The 19,110-nt window shown below is 41.0% G+C and overlaps 1 protein-coding gene across 1 annotated transcript in view; it reads right to left on the bottom strand.

The window, feature by feature from the left end:
* Positions 1-262: 262 nt before the first annotated feature.
* Positions 263-19,110, bottom strand: part of CCDC190 (coiled-coil domain containing 190) — a 70,906-nt gene continuing 52,058 nt past the window's right edge. The window contains exon 4 of the mRNA XM_072127062.1: positions 263-7,080. Coding sequence (XP_071983163.1) covers positions 6,564-7,080 — 517 coding nt within the window. The 3' untranslated portion in view covers positions 263-6,563. The remainder of the gene's footprint in view (positions 7,081-19,110) is intronic.

Below are 19,110 nucleotides of genomic sequence, written 5' to 3'. Positions count from 1 at the left end.
CGGCAGCAACAGCATCAGGAGGTCAGAGAGTGGCACAATCACAGTGTGTGTAGGTTGGTGACAGCAGTAGCAGCAGCATGAGGCCAGAGAGTGGCACAATGACAAATTCTGGTGGTGGCAGCAACATGGTAGGCCACAGTGTGGCACAATGACAAAGTGTGGAGGTGGTGCCAGCAGCAGGAGGTCAGAGAGTGGCACAATCACAGTGTGTGTAGGTGGGTGCCGGCAAAAAAAATCACTCCACCAAATATGTGGCTTTGACACGGATTTATTGATATCTATTTCAGCAACAATAAAGAATTTACATTTAGGGAATACAGAACCCCAAAAACTTTGAGAAAAAACCACTCCAGCAACTATGTTGATTTGACACAGATTTCTTGATATCAATTTTAGCAACAAAAAAGAATTGAAATTTGGTATACAAATACAGATCCCCCAAAATGGATACCCTGGACTTTGAGCAAAATTCACCCCATCAGCTACTGAGTACAAGCAGCTAGACGCTAGAGACAGCACATGCAGTGTGAAATGGCAGGATTGCAAATGGCGTTAGTAAAGGGGCAACCAGCACTCTAAACTTCAGGAGGGCAAATTTTCATCAACTAAGGGAAGACCTTAAAGGCAAAGACTGGGATAATGTTCTCAAAGACAAAAGCTCCCCCCCCCCCCCAAAAAAAATGGGACTTTTTCTCATATATTCTGAAAAAGTCCTGTGAGAAACACATACCTTATGGGAAAAAGCATAAAAGGAACAAGAAAAAGCCTATGTGGCTCGCTAGTCTTGTAAGGAAAGCAATAAGCGAAAAAGATAAGGCGTTTAAGGTGCTAAAATGTGAAGGTAGCGATGAGGCATTGCAGGATTATAGAGAGAAAAATAAATCATGTAAAAAGCAGATAAAAGCCGCAAAAATAGAGACTGAGAGAAATATTGCCAAGGAGAGCAAAAATAACCCCAAATTATTTTTCAAGTATATAAATGATAAGAAACTAAAAACAGAGAGTGTGGGTCCCCTTAGGAATAACATGGGGGTCATGGTGGAAGGAGATGAGGAAAGGGCCAATCTACTGAATGTCGCCTTCTGAACTGTCTTTACACAGGAAAATCTCCTGGTGGAAGACACAATGAGGAATAATGTAAATTCTTTTTGGAATGTCAACAGTTTAACCCAGGAAGAGATACGGCGCCGCTTCGCAACCACTAAGATAGATAAATCACCGGGGCCAAATGGCATACACCCCCGGGTTCTGCATGAATTATGTACTGTGATAGACAGACCATTATTTTTAATATTTGAAGATTCACTTAGGACTGGTTATGTTCCACAGGACTGGCGCATAGCAAATCCAAAAAAGGATCAAATAGCGATCCTGGAAACTACAGACCCGTGAGTCTAACTGCTGTGGTGGGGAAAATATTTGAGGGGTTTGTTAGAGATGCTATCCTGGAGTATCTCACTGTTCACAACCTTGTAACCCAGCGTCAGCATGGGTTTATGAGAGATCGGTCCTGTCAGACTAATCTGATTGGTTTCTACAAGGAGATATGTTCAAGACTGGATCTGGGGGACGCTGTGGATGTTGAATATCTGGACTTTTCAAAGGCATTTGACACCGTGCCACATAAAAGGTTGGTATATAAAATGAGACTGGTGGGAATAGGAGAAAATATGTGTATTTGGGTAAATAATTGGCTTAGTGATAGAAAACAGAGGGTGGTCATTACCAGTGGAGTGCCACAGGGGTCAGTATTGGGGCCACTTTTTTTTATATTTTTATTAATGACCTTGTAGTGGGTTTACACAGCCAAGTTTCAATATTTGCAGATGATACTAAGCTGTGTAAAGTAATAAATACTTAGTTTAGCATTACAGAGGGATTTGTGGAAGCTTGAGGAGTGGGCAGAGAAATGGTTGATGAGGTTTAATGTAGATAAATGTAAAGTTATGAACTTGGGCCATGGAAACAAAAAGTATAATTATGTTCTAAATGGTCAATTACTTAGTAAAACTGGAGCTGAAATGACTTGGGGGTATTGGTGGATGGTAAACTTAATTTTAGTGACCAGAGCCAGGCGGCCGCTGCTAAAGCAAATAACATTATGGGATGTATCAAGAGAGGAATAGATTCTCATGATAAAGACATAGGTTTACCCTTATACAAATCCCTGGTCAGACCACACATGGAATATTGTGTACAGTGTATAGAAACGATATAGTAGAGCTGGAACGGGTGCAGAGGAGAGCAACCAGGAATATTAGGGGAATGGGGCGATTAGAATACACTGACAGATTACAAAATTTTGGATTTTTCAGTTTAGAAAAAAGACGACTGAGGGGAGACCTCATTACAATGTACAAATACCTGAATGGACAGTACAAGGATCTCTCCAAAGATCCTTTTATACCTAGGCCTGTGGCCAGGACAAGGGAAGGCAGATTTTACCATCAACATAGACAAAGGTTCTTTACTGTAAGACTTTGGAACTCTCTGTCGCAGGAGGTTGTTATGGTGGACTCTATGTACATGTTCAAGAGAGGCCTGGATGCCTTTCTGGAGAGAAAAAATATCACGGGTTATGGGGATAAAACATTTATTTAATTCTTAAAGGTTGGACTTGATGGACTTGCGTCTTTTTCCAGCCTTATATACTATGATACTATGTGCAAACTGATTAAATAATTAATGTGCAAACCACGTCTGACGTCAGTCGTAGTGCATATGCATGATTGCACATGTATTTATGAATTGTTTCCGCCAGTATTGTCTTCATTAATCCTGTACCCTCTGCACACTAGCGAGGCAAACTATAAATGGTGCAATTTGCCTCACTATTAATAAATATGGACCATGGTACTTAAATACAAAATGTATTTTTGGATATTTCATACATGTTTTTCCTTGCTACATCTACATCTTTTTAAATGATATGTATTTTCACTACTAATATTTATACACATTTTATTTGTTATTTTCCTACCCATAGGTTTTGACAAAAATGTTCTGCTCCATGTAATTTTTTTTTAGAGTAACTGTCATTTCAGGTGATTTTTGATATTGTGAGTGAGTGTCCTGAACATTCTTAAGCTATACTTAGTTTGTAAAGAAACAGGCTGCATGGTTTACTCTCCTGTTTGTTTATGCAGCCATGAGTAGTGATTGTTAACCCTTCCTGCTCTCTACCTGGCTATAGTATGCTATAAGCATTGTTTTTAAAGATTAAGCTGAGAGAAGGGGTTAATCCTCCCTTCTCAGAGCTGTTTGAACACACACAGGGATCTTAGATGTAAGCTCATAGTTAGCTCCATAGACTATACATGTTGGGATATGGATATATATATATATATATACACTCACCGGCCACTTTATTAGGTACACCTGTCCAACTGCTCGTTAACACTTAATTTCTAATCAGCCAATCACATGGCGGCAACTCAGTGCATTTAGGCATGTAGACATGGTCAAGACAATCTCCTGCAGGTCAAACCGAGCATCAGTATGGGGAAGAAAGGTGATTTGAGTGCCTTTGAACGTGGCATGGTTGTTGGTGCCAGAAGGGCTGGTCTGAGTATTTCAGAAACTGCTGATCTACTGGGATTTTCTCACACAACCATCTCTAGGGTTACAGAGAATGGTCCGAAAAATAAAAAAATCCAGTGAGCGGCAGTTCTGTGGGCGGAAATGCCTTGTTGATGCAAGAGGTCAGAGGAGAATGGGCAGACTGGTTCGAGCTGTTAGAAAGGCAAGTGACTCAAATCACCACCCGATACAACCAAGGTAGGCAGAAGAGCATCTCTAAACGCACAGTACGTCGAACTTTGAGGCAGATGGGCTACAGCAGCAGAAGACCACACCAGGTGCCACTCCTTTCAGCTAAGAACAGGAAACTGAGGCTACAATTTGCACAAGCTCATCGAAATTGGACAGTAGAAGATTGGAAAAACGTTGCCTGGTCTGATGAGTCTCGATTTCTGCTGCGACATTCAGATGGTAAGGTCAGAGTTTGGCGTCAACAACATGAAAGCATGGATCCATCGTGCCTTGTATCAACGGTTCAGGCTGGTGGTGGTGTCATGGTGTGGGGAATATTTTCTTGGGCCCCTTGGTACCAATTGAGCATCGTTGCAACGCCACAGCCTACCTGAGTATTGTTGCTGACCATGTCCATCCCTTTATGACCACAATGTACCCAACATCTGATGGCTACTTTCAGCAGGATAATGCGCCATGTCATAAAGCTGGAATCATCTCAGACTGGTTTCTTTAACATGACAATGAGTTCACTGTACTCAAATGGCCTCCACAGTCACCAGATCTCAATCCAATAGAGCATCTTTGGGATGTGGTGGAACGGGAGAATCGCATCATGGATGTGCAGCCGACAAATCTGCGGCAACTGTGTGATGCCATCATGTCAATATGGACCAAAATCTCTGAGGAATGCTTCCAGCACCTTGTTGAATCTATGCCACGGAGAATTGAGGCAGTTCTGAAGGCAAAAGGGGGTCCAACCCGTTACTAGCATGGTGTACCTAATAAAGTGGCCGGTGAGTGTGTGTGTATATATATATATATAATCATTTCTTTTTGCCTTTTTGCGATAATCATATTTCTTACATTTGTAATCCCAACTATCCTTATCATTTTTCATATTTCCTGCCCATTCAGTAATACTGTGCATACCAGGAAAATTTCCATTCCTTTGATATCTTACTTAATCCTTGGCTGAATACCATATAGATTAATCACTGTGTTGGGATAAAGGATTGTAAACCTCTCTAATTTAGTAGTCCATCACTGAACATCACTGTTCCCCTTTTATTCTTTATTCTTTATTATTCCATTTTCTCTTGGAACAGTCTACATACTGCACATTGTGTTTACCTCATCATACATTAAATCTATTGTTTGTGAGCGTACCACTCACTGACCTGGCCGCGGATGCTTCGTGACGAGCATACGTTGTTTCCCCTTTGTTTTTTGCTATCTTGTACCCCTTACCTACTTATCTTCTATTAGTAGGAGTGGCCCGTTATCTTTGTTTATCCGCATCACCACGCAGCGGTCCAATTGCCATGGCTGATGCGCAATCTGGGCAGTCCTATGTGACGCACCGGACTTGCGATCACGTTACCCCCCGGCCTGTTCTATGGCCGGAACAACCTATGACGCGGCGGGGTGTATCCAATGGAGGGGCTCGTTTGCTACGGCTCGCTACATTGGACAGGAACCACTCCATGAGCTCACAGGTGTGAGGGGTCTTATCTTTAAATACTTATCGTTTCCCCGCGGGCGCTGCCACTTACATCAATGCGGGAACCCGCTGTATGAATGTGTTTGCATCAGTATGAGCTTACAATGTAGGGAAACGCGCTGGTTCTTAGTATTTATGGAGTGCTAGTTTAGGATTAGGGCTGTAGGTGGCTTTAGTCAGTGAGCAACTGTGAATAGCCCATTGAGGCTCAAGTGTGGCTTATGAGCTGATCCCTATCCTACATCATATAAGCATATAGCCTCCACTTTATTTTAGTCTGACCCCAGTGCATGCTACTATCTATGCCTTATGCCTGAGGTTTGATTTTACAGAATTATTTATTATCTTTCATCGATAAGAGGGGTGGCTGTTTTGACTGAGTACCGGATAGCGTACATCAGCTACAAATAGTCTCTTACAGTGTCTATCAGCCAAAAAAACCCCGTAAAATTGGTCTGACCTCAACCAAGATTGGTCTAGATAGGTGCCAGTTAGTGAGACCAGACCTTTAGTGTTTAACACATTGGGGGTCATTTACTAAGGGCCCGATTCACGTTTTCCCGACGTGTTACCCGAATATTTCCGATTTGCGCCGATTTCCCCTGAATTGCCCTGGGATTTTGGCGCACGCGATCGGATTGTGGAGCATCGGCGCTGGCATGCACGCAACGGAAATTGGGGGGCGTGGCCGAACGAAAACCCAACGGATTCGGAAAAACCGCCACATTTTTTTTTAAAAATCTGTCGCGGAGCTTGCACTTACCTTCACTCAGCCCGGCTCGGTGAACTCCAGCACGTTCCGATGCTTTTCAGCGCAGCGGCAACACCTGGTGGATCGCGAATGGACCGGGTAAGTAAATCTGCCCCATTATTTATTGGTGTAAGGTTTTCTCACCCCCTCACCACATTCTTTCTGCCTGTTTTAACAAAATACCTAATAAAAGTTATATTTTAGATTTTATACTCTCTACCTCCCCTTTTTCAGTGACCGAATACCATATAGAGCCAACATATTCTACAGTGCTACACAATCAAGAATAACTGTAAATAAACAATTGACTAATGATACAACTGTGAAAAGCAACAAAACACTACTACAAAAATAGGCAATCCAAAATATTGTCTGGAAAAGATCCTTATACAGAATTAACAATTTGTACAGTTATAGATTTAAGCCTTAAGTGAAGGCTTTTGATGTTAAGACATCCATTATTATATTAGAGTTTTAATTTGGAATATCGGTTAATAAAGAACTAGAGAGATTTTTTCATGTAGTCTGCCTAGTGTTATCTATTTCTCTTCTTATCTCTTAAGGGAAGCCATTGTCATCCTCCTTTTGGAATATTTCGCCAACACTTAGTTCTTTTTCAGACTCTGGCTTGACTCTGTGACGAATATATCTGGCTTTTTGCGCTTTCTCCAGGGAATCCATAAAGTCAGGCATTGTGTGTAGGGTACGGAGACCCCCATCAGGAGCATAAATCTCTTCATCAAAAGCTATCTTATCCTTGAAAAGAGAACCACGTCTCTGTTTAAGGAATTGTGGGTTTACTGAGCCAGATCCTTTATCATTTTTACTAGCTGGAAGACCAGATGATTTTCCTGACTGGTCATTCTTAGTGTCCTCAGTTACTGAAGAGATGCTGGTCCTCCTAGATGAAGATTTAGCATCTGTTACACTGGTTCCAGAATGTAATATTTCAGCTCCATTTTGCTGAGGATTTTCCACCTTTTTTACACCATCCATGAAGTCATTTATACGCATTTGAAGAGTAATAGATGATCCAGATGCCATGACAGGTCCTTTAGCAGAAGATACTAGCTGACTTTTTATGTAAAAGACAAATAAAAAAAGATATTTAGATTTTATTCATAACTTGTACATTATTTTAACAAAATTGTATAAAACACAACTGGGGTCCCATAGAGGGAGTTTTGATTTCAACAACTCCAACATGTAACGGCACAACTAGGTAAAAGGTGGTGTGAAAATGCAGTTCTATTGTTATTATAAGACTGTGCTATATGGATATGCTAGAAGAATAATGTCTTTATTTTTTTAACCAGAAACCTATGTGGATATGATTTTGTTGTGTTATGTAAAAAGATGGATTTTGCACCGGCAGAGAACTTATAGGACAGTGATGGCTAACCTAAGGCACTGGTGCCAGAGGTGGCACTCAGAGCCCTTTCTGTGAGCACTCAGGCCATCACCAGAGAAGACTCTAGCTATATTCCTGCAGTCCCAGACAGCCCAGGACTTGCTGTGCACAGAGCTATTTTAAAGTGACAGCTCTACCTGGGACTATTTTCTGCTTTATTGGTGTCCTGTGACAAAGAAGGGAGTATAAATCACAAATTTAATTTCTGTGTTGGCACTCTGTGATAAATAAGCAGGTCTTTGTTGTAGTTTGGGCACTTGGTCTCTAAAAGGTTTGCCATCACTGTTATAGGATGATACTATTTATATGATAGAACCATAGTAATTGGCATATCATTGTAGGTTAGGTTTACACCACAATAAAAATTCTGTACAACTCTGTAGTAGCAGCTTTGGGGAAATCTCACATGACATTTTCTTGTGGCAACCAATAAAACCTATCCATAGTTTAGTCCTTGGTCCCAATGACAATTCCAGTTGTGTTCCAGTCCCCACTAAGCAACAACAAACAAAGAAACATGTAATTTAATAAATAATCTCTTTATTCATTATCAATACAAAGAAACCATACATAAGACAATTAAATCAATTAAAATTAAACAAAATGACATATCAACATATGATAGTGTGTGCAGACCCAGCAGTCCAGCTCCCCCAACTGGACAATGACCATGGAAACAGTAGATAAATAAACAGTTGTCTATATTTTGTCACAGCATTCATGGGATAATATACTATTCACATAGTACAGGTGCTCAAGAAAGCACAACATATCATTAATACTCAATCCATCATTCACCATGAAGGTCCTGAAAATTACAATTATCTGATACAGAAAGTAGTCAGTCCAAATTGAGGGGCTGGGGCAGAAACCTCACACGTATTGCCACCTACAGTGGCTTCCTTAGGGGTCAGTTCTCAAGTAGTGATTAGCTTGCAGTACCTTAAAGAACATTTGTAAAGTTTATTTTTTTTCACAAATCAATGGCTCTTGGGATCTACAACAACTTTGCCTATTATCTTTGTTACCTATATCCAGCAGTTTCTTTGCTATACCCCTCAGATTATCTCAGTTCTGCAGTGGATGCTTCCTCTGTCTGTGCTGACAAGCCCTGTGAATCTGTAGTTTGATTATCTGTTGGTCTGGGAGGGGCTCCTGCTCCCTGTTCACAGAGTAGGAGGTCATGTGATAGCTCTCTCTGTGTATGTAGCAGAGCTGGATGTGTTCAGGACTGTAAACAGATACACAATAGTGGGGCGCAAGATGTCCCCTGTTTCCCATCAGTTCGCCCAAACCAGTCTGATTCTACAGTACTTTCTCTGCTTTTCTTTGTACCTCATGCTGCCCCCCACACCTTGTACTGGGCAGTATCAGCTATATAGTCAACAGACTATACACTTCATGTAACTGGTTAATTTATGATTTCTTCAACATATTACATGTTACATGCTCCTCCATGCGCTGGAAGCTGCCACACTAGTCACCGTATGCATCCTCTGTGTACACTGTGCAGTATTCAGTGGATTTAGTTGTGGCAATTGAAATGGATTTAAAGCTTAATTGCTTTTAGAGAGAAAACAAGGCATCATGGGATCTGTGGGCAGCTTGAATTGGCCATCCACTTCAGGAAGAGTTTTCCCACTTCACAGAAAACTTTGGAAATAAAAGAGCTAACAGCACAATATGGGCATCATTTTTTGTTCTTAAAGGGGGAATCACATATGAGAATTTGGTAAAATCATTATAACTTTACAGGTGCACATTAACAACCACAGTCCATGCTCCAATTTGAGCATGGCTGTGATTGGCTAGGTGGGCCATGTAACCCTGCTGTATAAGAGCGATTACAGACAAGGGTGAGATAGGCAGCCATTTCAGTCTTCAGACAAGCATGGACTTACCAAAAATGAACAGACAGTTCAGGGCAGTTAGGTAGGGAGAGGAGGCTGCAGTGATTAGGGACAGGAGGAAATCTGAAACAATTGCCCTTTTTATAGCACTCTGAAGATAAACATGTAGCGACTCTTAGGCTGCATTTGTGCAGGGCCAGTGTTAGTACAAGTTGCAGTACTTCATCAAAAGTTCCAAAAAAGTTGCAAACCACACGCAGCTTCATACACTGAAGTATGAAAAAGTTATAGCGCCAGAACATGGCAAAATGAAGATTTTTTTTTCTACAGGAGGTATCATAGTTTCATAGTTTATAGAGTTGAAAAAAGACACATGTCCATAAAGTTCAACCATGGAAAGGAAGGGATTGGATGAGGAAGAGATTTATGGGAAAAATTCTATATAACATAACCATCAATGTTATTTAGGTGAAAAAATGCTTCTAGACCCTTCTTGATGCTCTCTGCTGTCCCTGCTGTGACCAGCGCCTGAGGCAGGCTATTACTAATAAATCTAGTTGTTTTAATCTTTCCTCATAACTAAGACCCTCCATACCCCTTATCATTTTTGTGGCACTTCATTGAACCCTCTCCAGCTCCAGGGCATCATTTTTATGGACCGGTGCCCAGAACCGGTCAAACCAATGCCTTGTACAGTGGTAATATTACATCCCTATCCGGAGAGTCCATACGACTTTTGATACATGACAAGATCTTGCTGGCTTTAGAAGCAGTTGATTGACATTGCATGCTGTTATTTAATTTATGATCTATTAGTACCCCCAGGTCCTTCTCAACAAGATTATTAGACCCCCCAGTGCATAACCTTACAGTTATCCACATTGAACCTCATTTGCCAAGTGGATGACCAAACACTCAATTTGTCCAAGTCACCCTGCAGCCTATGAACATCCTCCATAGACTGTATTACACTTTTTTTTTGTACATGTGTAAATGTGATATCCCTGTGATCATACCGACCCAAATAATAAAGTAGACCTATCATTTGGGGCACACAGTGAAAGCCATAAAATTCGAGGCCAAAAGAAAACAGCGCACATGCATTTTTTCACCAATTAATTTCCCGCTTTCCAGTAAAGGGCATGAAATATTAAATTCCATTCCAAAAAAAGATAAATGAGGGGCACTGTACCTAGATATCCATTAAAGACATACCCTCAAGTAAATCTTGGTAGATGAAGGCAGGATATAGCGCTTGTGAAGCGCGAAACGGGCCGTTACCTCCAGGAGGCTCTTGCTTATTTTTTCCTTCCGCAGCTGTTGTAACATGGAATAAAGACTTTTATTTAAAATACTTTTTCTTGGTGATTGCCAACTCTTTTCTTTCTTATTTCATTGTATGGAATAATAATTATCTTCAGTATGAAGTGCAATTTATATGGAAAAATAAAAAAGTTGTGGATTTTTGAAGGTGGGGAAAATGAAAACGCAAAAAAGAACGAGGGCTTGGTCGTTAAGGGGTGAAAGTGGTAGTCTTAGTACTGTTTGTGGTTCCAGCATCATACAGCAGTATCTTAAAGGAACAATTTTAGTACTTCTTGCAGGTCCAGCATCATACAGTATCATCCTAAAGGAGCAGTTTTAATACTATTTATGATTCCACCATACAACAATATTTTATAGTAGCAGTTTTAGTACTTTTTGTAGTTACAGCATCATACAGAAATATCTTAAAGGAGCCCTTTTAGTATTCTTTGCAGTTCTAGTGTTATACAACAATCTTTAACCCCTTATCACCGACACTAGTTTTCAGCTCAATGACCAGACTCGATTTTTCAAATCTGACAAGTCTCACGATAATTGGTTATAACTTCGGAACGCTTTAACATATCCCGGTGATTTTGAGAATGTTTTCTCGTGACACATTGTACTTCATGTTAGTTATAAAATTTAAGTAATAAGTTTTGCATTTCGTTCTGAAAAAAAGTGAAAATTTGGCAAAAGTTTGTAAAAATTCTTCATTTTCCAAGTTTGAAATGTTCTGGTTTCCAGACAAGATGTAAAACTACCCAAAAAATTTGATAATTAACATTTACAGAATATCTGCTTTATGTTGGGATGATAATTTATGCTTCCAGTCATTTTTCTAGGATGTTATGAGGCGCAGAACTTTAGGTGCAATTTTTCTTATTTTCATGAAAATTGCCAAAACTCACATTTTGAGGGACAACTCAGCTTTCAAGAGACTTTGAGAGGCCTAAATAATAGTAAAACCCCATAAATTACCTCACTATAGAAACTTCACCCCTCAACGTATGTAAAACAACTTCTATTAAGTCTATTAACCCTTTAAGTGTTTCACATGGGTTAAAAAATATGGACCTGCGATTTAGAAACTATTGAATTTTTTTGGAAAATACATTCATTTAGGCCAAAACTGAAATTTTCAGAATAAATTAAATGATGAAACGCACTGCAACGCTTGATGCCCAATTCCTCCCGAGTGTACTGATACCCCATATGTGGTGGTAAACTGCTGTACGGGCGCACGGCCGAGTATAGAATGAATGGAGGCGCCATTCACAGCAGATTTGTATTGTCACATTGTACGACCTATAAATTTTTATTTTTTTGGTAATACAAACATATGAGGGCTTATTATGTACGGGATGAGATACAATGTATAGATAATTTATTTTGGGAGTCTAAAGCTTATTCTTGAGATTTTATTAACTATTTCAAGGGGGACACAAACAAAATCATCAATTTTTATTTTGGATTGTTAGCATTTTTTTTTCCCCCGCTCACCGTAATGTAAAAATAATATTTTATCTTTATTTTCTGGTTCACTACGATTGCAGTGATACCTAATTTATATAGTTTTTCTTATTTTTGCTTAATTTTCCTGAGCAAAATCAATATTGGAGAATATCGCATTGTTTTTACTATTGACAAATTTTCAGGGCCATAACTTCTGTATTTTTCTGTTGTCAGATCTGGTTGAGGGCTTATTTTTTGCGAAAACAGTTGTTCTTTTCAGTCGTATCATATTAGGGAACGTAACTTTTTTTGATCACTTTTTAGAACATTTTTTGTGATGGTGTTTGATGAAAAATTGTATATTATGGGAGGTTTTCCGAGTTTTTTTTTACGTAGTTCACCGAGCGGGTTCAATATTGATTTAGATTTATTGTACAGATTAATACGGACGCGGTGATACCAAATATGTATGTTTTTGTGGTTTATTTACTGTATATGCATTCAGGGCCGGCGCTATGGGTAGGCAAAGGTGGCAATTGCCCAGGGCCCCTGGGAGAAAGGGGAGAATCTCTTCTTTCAAATGAATCTTGAATTTTGTTTCTAGGTGCTATGGATCCAGAGATATTCAGGTTTAAAGTGAGAATATCAGGTGCCAATTTTATATAAAAAAATCACTCCCAACGGCAGTTTAACAGTTAATATCTCCCTTTTCATACATTTTAGAAACACAAATTTAGATTCATATAAAAGAGGAGACTCTTTTCTTTCATAGGAAAAAAGAAGTAAAGTTCTATGTGTCACAGAGCCAGAGATACAGCCCCCTGAAATTAACCCCCCCCCCCATTCAGATTCTTATGCAGGGAGCATTTGCTGCACACAGGAGCTGCTGCACCTCAAAGATAATGGAAATATTCACTTTATATGTTACTACATTTTGAGAAGGGATAATATCAACTAATATTCATGTTTTTAACCCTTCTATGCAGAACTATCTAAGAACACACTTTGGGCCACATGTATCAATCGTTTTTTCTGTTGTTTTTGCGCCTTTTCATTCAGGCGCACCGTTTTTGTGCCATTTTTGCGACTAAACGCCAAACTAGCTGCGCCAAACTGTTTTGCTGCGCCTAATGATATTCATCACTTGCGACGGGCGCAAAAACACTCCAGCCCGAAGGTGGCGTAAACTGAGAAGAAAGCACTGAGCCCCTTTGCAGAACAGCTCATTTCTAGCAGCAAAGCTCAGCCAGACACTGCAGACACTAGAACAGATCATACAGACATGAGATACTCTGCAGACACTAGTACAGATAATACAGTCATTAGATACTCTGCAGACAGGAGCTGCAGACTCTATTTACACTTCATCACCTTCTATTTACAAAACATTCTGCAAACTCCTGAGCTCACAGCAAGAGAGAAGAGAACGTTACAGAATGTTGCAGATAGTACTGACAAGTGTCCCCTTGTAATTCTGCACAGTATCACCAGTGTTTCTGAGGGGGATACTGTGCAGAATTACAGGGGTGCAGCAGGAGACCAGCACTGGGGGATCCCCTCCAGGAGAAGCCCCTGCTGAGGAGGTCACTGGGTGCTGGGTGTCACACACCTGGGTGCTGCTGAGGAGGTCACTGGGTGCAGGGTGTCACACACCTGGGTGCTGCTGTGAGTGTTATCTTCATGCTGGGATGTGGAAGAAGCAGAGAGGAGCTTGTAGCAGGATCACATGTAAGTGTCTGAATCTAACATTGCACCGAAACTGCGCCAAAATTGCACCTAAACTGTGTTAAAGTAAAGTGATTAATAAGAGGCAGGAAATTAACTTATCACAGATGGTTGTAGCTTGTGATAATTCTGGAAAACAGTGCGCCAGAATTTAGGCGCAACTACTACACTTAGGCGCACAAAAGTGATAAATGTGGCCCTTTCTCTCTTATTCCCTTTTATTTTGTGATAGTTATTTTTTGTTGGGAAAATTGACTGATACGATGAACATTCAATCCTCTTCACCTAATGTGACTACACCGCGACCAGAACATGTCCATAAAGTTATATGTAACACCAAAACCACACATTTTCTGGAATAAAGTTATTATTTCACACCATCCTCCATTACTTACACCCATGTTATGACGTTCTCACTCAAATTCTTATGAAGCGCGGAGGGTTCTGTTATTGTGCGGCTAATACAATGGCGACATCTAAAAGTGACTTTATTATCTCATTAGAGAGGTTTATGGATATATAGTTATTTATTTGGGTTACACATTGTCTAATGATAGATCTGTGTGAATTTTCTGCAGTTCCATTTGCTGCATATTTCGGTGAATATAGTATATTGGTGTGGGGTATGTATGATCTCCTCACATCTTACTGTTTTAGGAAAGTAGATTTTCTTTATATAAGTATTCTGGATTTGTACATATTTTAGAGGAAATTTTGAATGTTAATTGCCAAATGCATCGCCTGGTTGTCTGCTTTCTATTCTATAGGTTTTATGGCGCCTTTACTTTTTATTCTGTTTTATTGCTATATTTTGCAGGTTGTGAATGTCTAAAAATGTGTAGCTGAAAAGCAGATATCTAGTTATTACAGTTTTAGTGATATTATGTGGATTTATTTATGTGAACATATCAATATGGGACATTTGTGAACTCTACACATGTCCATGTATTACATTTAGGAGATGTGAAGGTAAATATTTTCTAATTGGATCAAATTTTTTGCCATCAAAGTCAAATTTTAAAAGAAACCTAAAACTGCTGATGGTAGGTATTAGCTGTGAACAGCCCCCTATGGAGGCGCGTGCGCGCACGGCTGCACGCAGCGCAGCTACCTCGGGGCTGTAAATCAAAATGTGTTTAAACCGCGATATAGCGGTTTAAAACACTAGCAAAGGTAAGCTCCGGCACCAGCTCACCCTGAGCTGATGCCCGGTGTTTACATCTAATACCTACCATCAGCATTGGTAGGTTTCCTTTAAGTATTTTTAATAAAATGTTTCAATTTGAATCAAAATTGCATGAAGGCGCCTATGTCTTTAAAATCTTTGATGCAATTTTGAAAATGGGGCAAGTGTCTGCTTTCAGAAAATATCGGTCCCTCTCCCCAATGGGCCTCAAGGTCTAATCAACCTACCAGTAATTTTTGTGGAGTGTGGGAGGAAACCGGAGTACCCAGAGGAAACCCACACAGACACAGAGAGAACATACAAAATCTTTGCAGATGTTGACCAGCGCTGCAAGGCTGTAGTGCTAATCACTGAGACACCGTGCTGCCCATAAATCTCCCTATCATCTATCTCCTATAAAATTCTCCCATATTACAGTTTGTTTTACCATACTAAAGGGAGCCTCTTGCTGACTGTGACTGGTCATAAAATAGTTTTATTTTGGGGCCCCACTTTTAGTTTTGCCCAGGGCCCCACTTTGTCTAGAACCGGCCCTGTATGCATTTTATGTGTTACTGGGGAGATTATGGGACTTTTATTTTATTTATTTAATTATATTATAAAAAGTTTTAATTTTTTTTTTAACTTTTTTACATTTTCCACATTTTGGCTTGAATAAGCGATCATCCGATCACTTATTCAAGCCTCTACACTGCAATACACTTGTATTGCAGTGTAAAGTGTAAGTAACTGAGCATGCCGCGCATGCTCAGTTACTTACAGCCGGGTCCTGCCAGGAAGGCAGGACCCGGCAAGAAGAGGAGCCGACAGCCTCGGGTCACTCGTCGGGACCCGGGGCACGGCAGGAGGGATCGGATCCCCCAGTAAGCACACCGGGGGGGGGGGGGGGTCCGATCCACGGGGGACACACTTGCACGCCGCGGTCAAGCAGGTAAGGGGTTAAACACCCGGGATCTGAGTTTTTCCGATCCCGGGTGTTAGTGCCGGGTCTGGGCTGTGATATCACAGCCCGACACCGGCACTAAACTGACCCGATGTCCCGAAATCTTCTTCTGACGCTGCGCCGTAGAAAGGCGTCGCGTCAGAAGAAGTACCCTTAATGACCGCCGTAGAACCCCGATAGGGCGGTCATTAAGGGGTTAAGGAGCAGTCTTAAGTTTATCTGCAGTTCCATTATCATACAGCAATATCTTAAATGAGCAGTCTTACTAATATTTGCAGTTCCAGCATTAAACCGCAATATCTTAAAAGGGAAGTCTTAAAACTCTATGATGCTGGAACTGGAAATAGTACCAGACTTTCATCAGTGTTAACTTACATTACTAGTCTTAGGGTGCATTCACATGGCAGTATGCCCGCTGGGCGTGCATACCGCTGTGCAGGGCCGGTTCTAGACAAAGTGGGGCCCTGGGCAAAACTCAAAGTGGGGCCCCAAAATAAAACTATTTTATGACCATTCACAGTCAGTAAGAGGCTCCCTTTTCCTAAAACAGCAAGATGTGAGGAGTTCATATATGCCACACATGTGTATATTCACCAAAATAGCTCGCTCAGTTTTGGCTTGTGATTTCAAGTGGCTAGTGAACTTAAGTGGAGTTGAAAAAAGCGGAGTTTTGTGTGTGTTAAGAGTGAATCTGTTGTTTGGGTGATTGTGGACTGAGTATATAGGTAATAGCAAGGCACTTTTCTTAGTGTCACAATTTAAATAGATTTTTTTTTTTCCTTTCTTTGCCTGGTCTGCTAATTGGGAGGAGGGATTAGTGTTCACACTTGATAAATTAAGGTCTAGCAACTCACTTTTGAGCTCGCTCAGTTTTGGCTTGTGATTTCAAGTGGCTAGTGAACTTAAGTGGAGTTGAAAAAAGCGGAGTTTTGTGTGTGTTAAGAGTGAATCTGTTTGGGTGATTGTGGACTGAGTATATAGGTAATAGCAAGGCACTTTTCTTAGTGTCACAATTTAAATAGATTTTTTTTTTTTCCTTTCTTTGCCTGGTCTGCTAATTGGGAGGAGGGATTAGTGTTCACACCTGATAAATTAAGGTCTAGCAACTCACTTTTGAGCTCGCTCAGTTTTGGCTTGTGATTTCAAGTGGCTAGTGAACTTAAGTGGAGTTGAAAAAAGCGGAGTTTTGTGTGTGTTAAGAGTGAATCTGTTGTTTGGGTGATTGTGGACTGAGTATATAGGTAATAGCAAGGCACTTTTCTTAGTGTCACAATTTAAATAGATTTTTTTTTTCCTTTCTTTGCCTGGTCTGCTAATTGGGAGGAGGGATTAGTGTTCACACCTGATAAATTAAGGTCTAGCAACTCACTTTTGAGCTCGCTCAGTTTTGGCTTGTGATTTCAAGTGGCTAGTGAACTTAAGTGGAGTTGAAAAAAGCGGAGTTTTGTGTGTGTTAAGAGTGAATCTGTTGTTTGGGTGATTGTGGACTGAGTATATAGGTAATAGCAAGGCACTTTTCTTAGGGTCACAATTTAAATAGATTTTTTATTTTCCTTTCTTTGCCTGGTCTGCTAATTGGGAGGGGGGATTAGTGTTCACACCTGATAAATTAAGGTCTAGCAACTCACTTTTGAGCTTGCTCAGTTTTGGCTTGTGATTTCAAGTGGCTAGTGAACTTAAGTGGAGTTGAAAAAAGCGGAGTTTGAAAAAGATAAGTCCACAGAACTGTAAGTAACCTACATATCTCTTGATTTATATACTTATCACTGTTTTGTTACTAGGATATGGCTAGCAAGATTGGTGGTATGCTCCAGTGCACACTCTGCCGCATGTATACACTGCTGGAGCAAGAGTTCCAGGGTGAATACCGCTGTGACAGATGTGCCCATATTTTTCTACTAGAAGCTCGTGTTAGAGATCTGGAGGAAGATATTGCACGGCTGCGAGCAATTGACAATCCTGAGAGGAGTATGCTGCTCACTGAGCAAGCAGTAAGCGGGGTAGAAGTGGAGGGTGGAGAGGTAAGCCAGCAGGACCAGGGGGGTAGCTGGGTTACTGTAAATAGAGGGGGTAGGAAGGGGTCAAAGAAAAGGAAGGCCAACTGTGACTCTGAACATCCAAGCAAAATTGCAAAATTGTGCAATGATGTAAGGACGTCAGTGTCAGAAATGGCAGCCCTAGCGGATCCTGCTCTCCCTTACAGCCGGGGGAGCAGACCAGCTAGTGGTAGGGTGGATGGGAGTGCAGGTAAGCCAAGGCAGCTAGTGGTTGTAGGGGACTCTATAATAAGGAAGACGGATAGAATAATTTGTCGCCAAGACCGCCTCAACCGAATGGTTTGCTGTCTCCCTGGTGCCAGGGTTCGGCATGTGGTGGAAAGGGTGGATAAATTACTGGGAGGGGCTGGGGATGACCCAGCTGTCGTGGTCCATGTTGGTACCAATGACAGAATAGATGGTAGGTGGAGGAGCCTGAAGAATAATTTTAAAGAATTGGGTTCAAAGCTTAAGGAAAGGACCTCCAAGGTAGTATTCTCCGGAATTCTACCTGTGCCATGCGCTACACAGAGCAGACAGCGGGACCTCAGGGAGTTAAATGCATGGCTCAGATCCTGGTGTAGAGCAGAGGGATTTGGGTTCCTAGAGCATTGGGCTGACTTTTCACTGGAGTGCAACCTGTTTTCCGCAGATAACTTGCACCTAAATGGAAGGGAGGCTGCTGTGCTGGGGGAGAAGATCCTAGCAGGGGTGGCGGAGTATTTAAACTAGGATCGGGGGAGGAGGAAAAGGAAGACACTGAAGGGGTAGACAGGTCAGAGAGGGGGCAGGTTATGTTGGTGGGTGGTGAGGTGGGCGGTGTATGGGGGCCTAAGGCAGTGGATAAGGAGATCCACAAGTTACAGAACGGTGGTGAGGATATATGTACCAGTAAATTTACTTTAAATCAGACAAATAACTGTGGAAAATTAAATTGTATGTTCACAAATGCCAGAAGTATCACAGGCAAAATGGGTGAGCTTGAGGCTCTGCTATTAGAGGAACAGTTAGATGTTGTTGGTGTAGTAGAGACATGGCTTGATGCATCGCATGATTGGGGTGCTAATATTCAAGGTTTTACACTTTCGGAAAGACAGGGCAAATAGGAGGGGAGGTGGTGTATGTCTGTATGTCAGAAGAGACTTAAAAGCGGTTGTGAATGAGTCAGTGGTCTCAGAGTGTGAGGAGGCTGAA

The sequence above is a fragment of the Engystomops pustulosus genome, chromosome 10 (assembly GCF_040894005.1).
Source record: "Engystomops pustulosus chromosome 10, aEngPut4.maternal, whole genome shotgun sequence".
In the NCBI taxonomy this organism is placed as follows: Eukaryota; Metazoa; Chordata; class Amphibia; order Anura; family Leptodactylidae; genus Engystomops; species Engystomops pustulosus.
The sequence above is the reverse complement of the archived record's forward strand: the minus strand, read 5'-3'. Positions and strand labels throughout refer to the sequence as shown.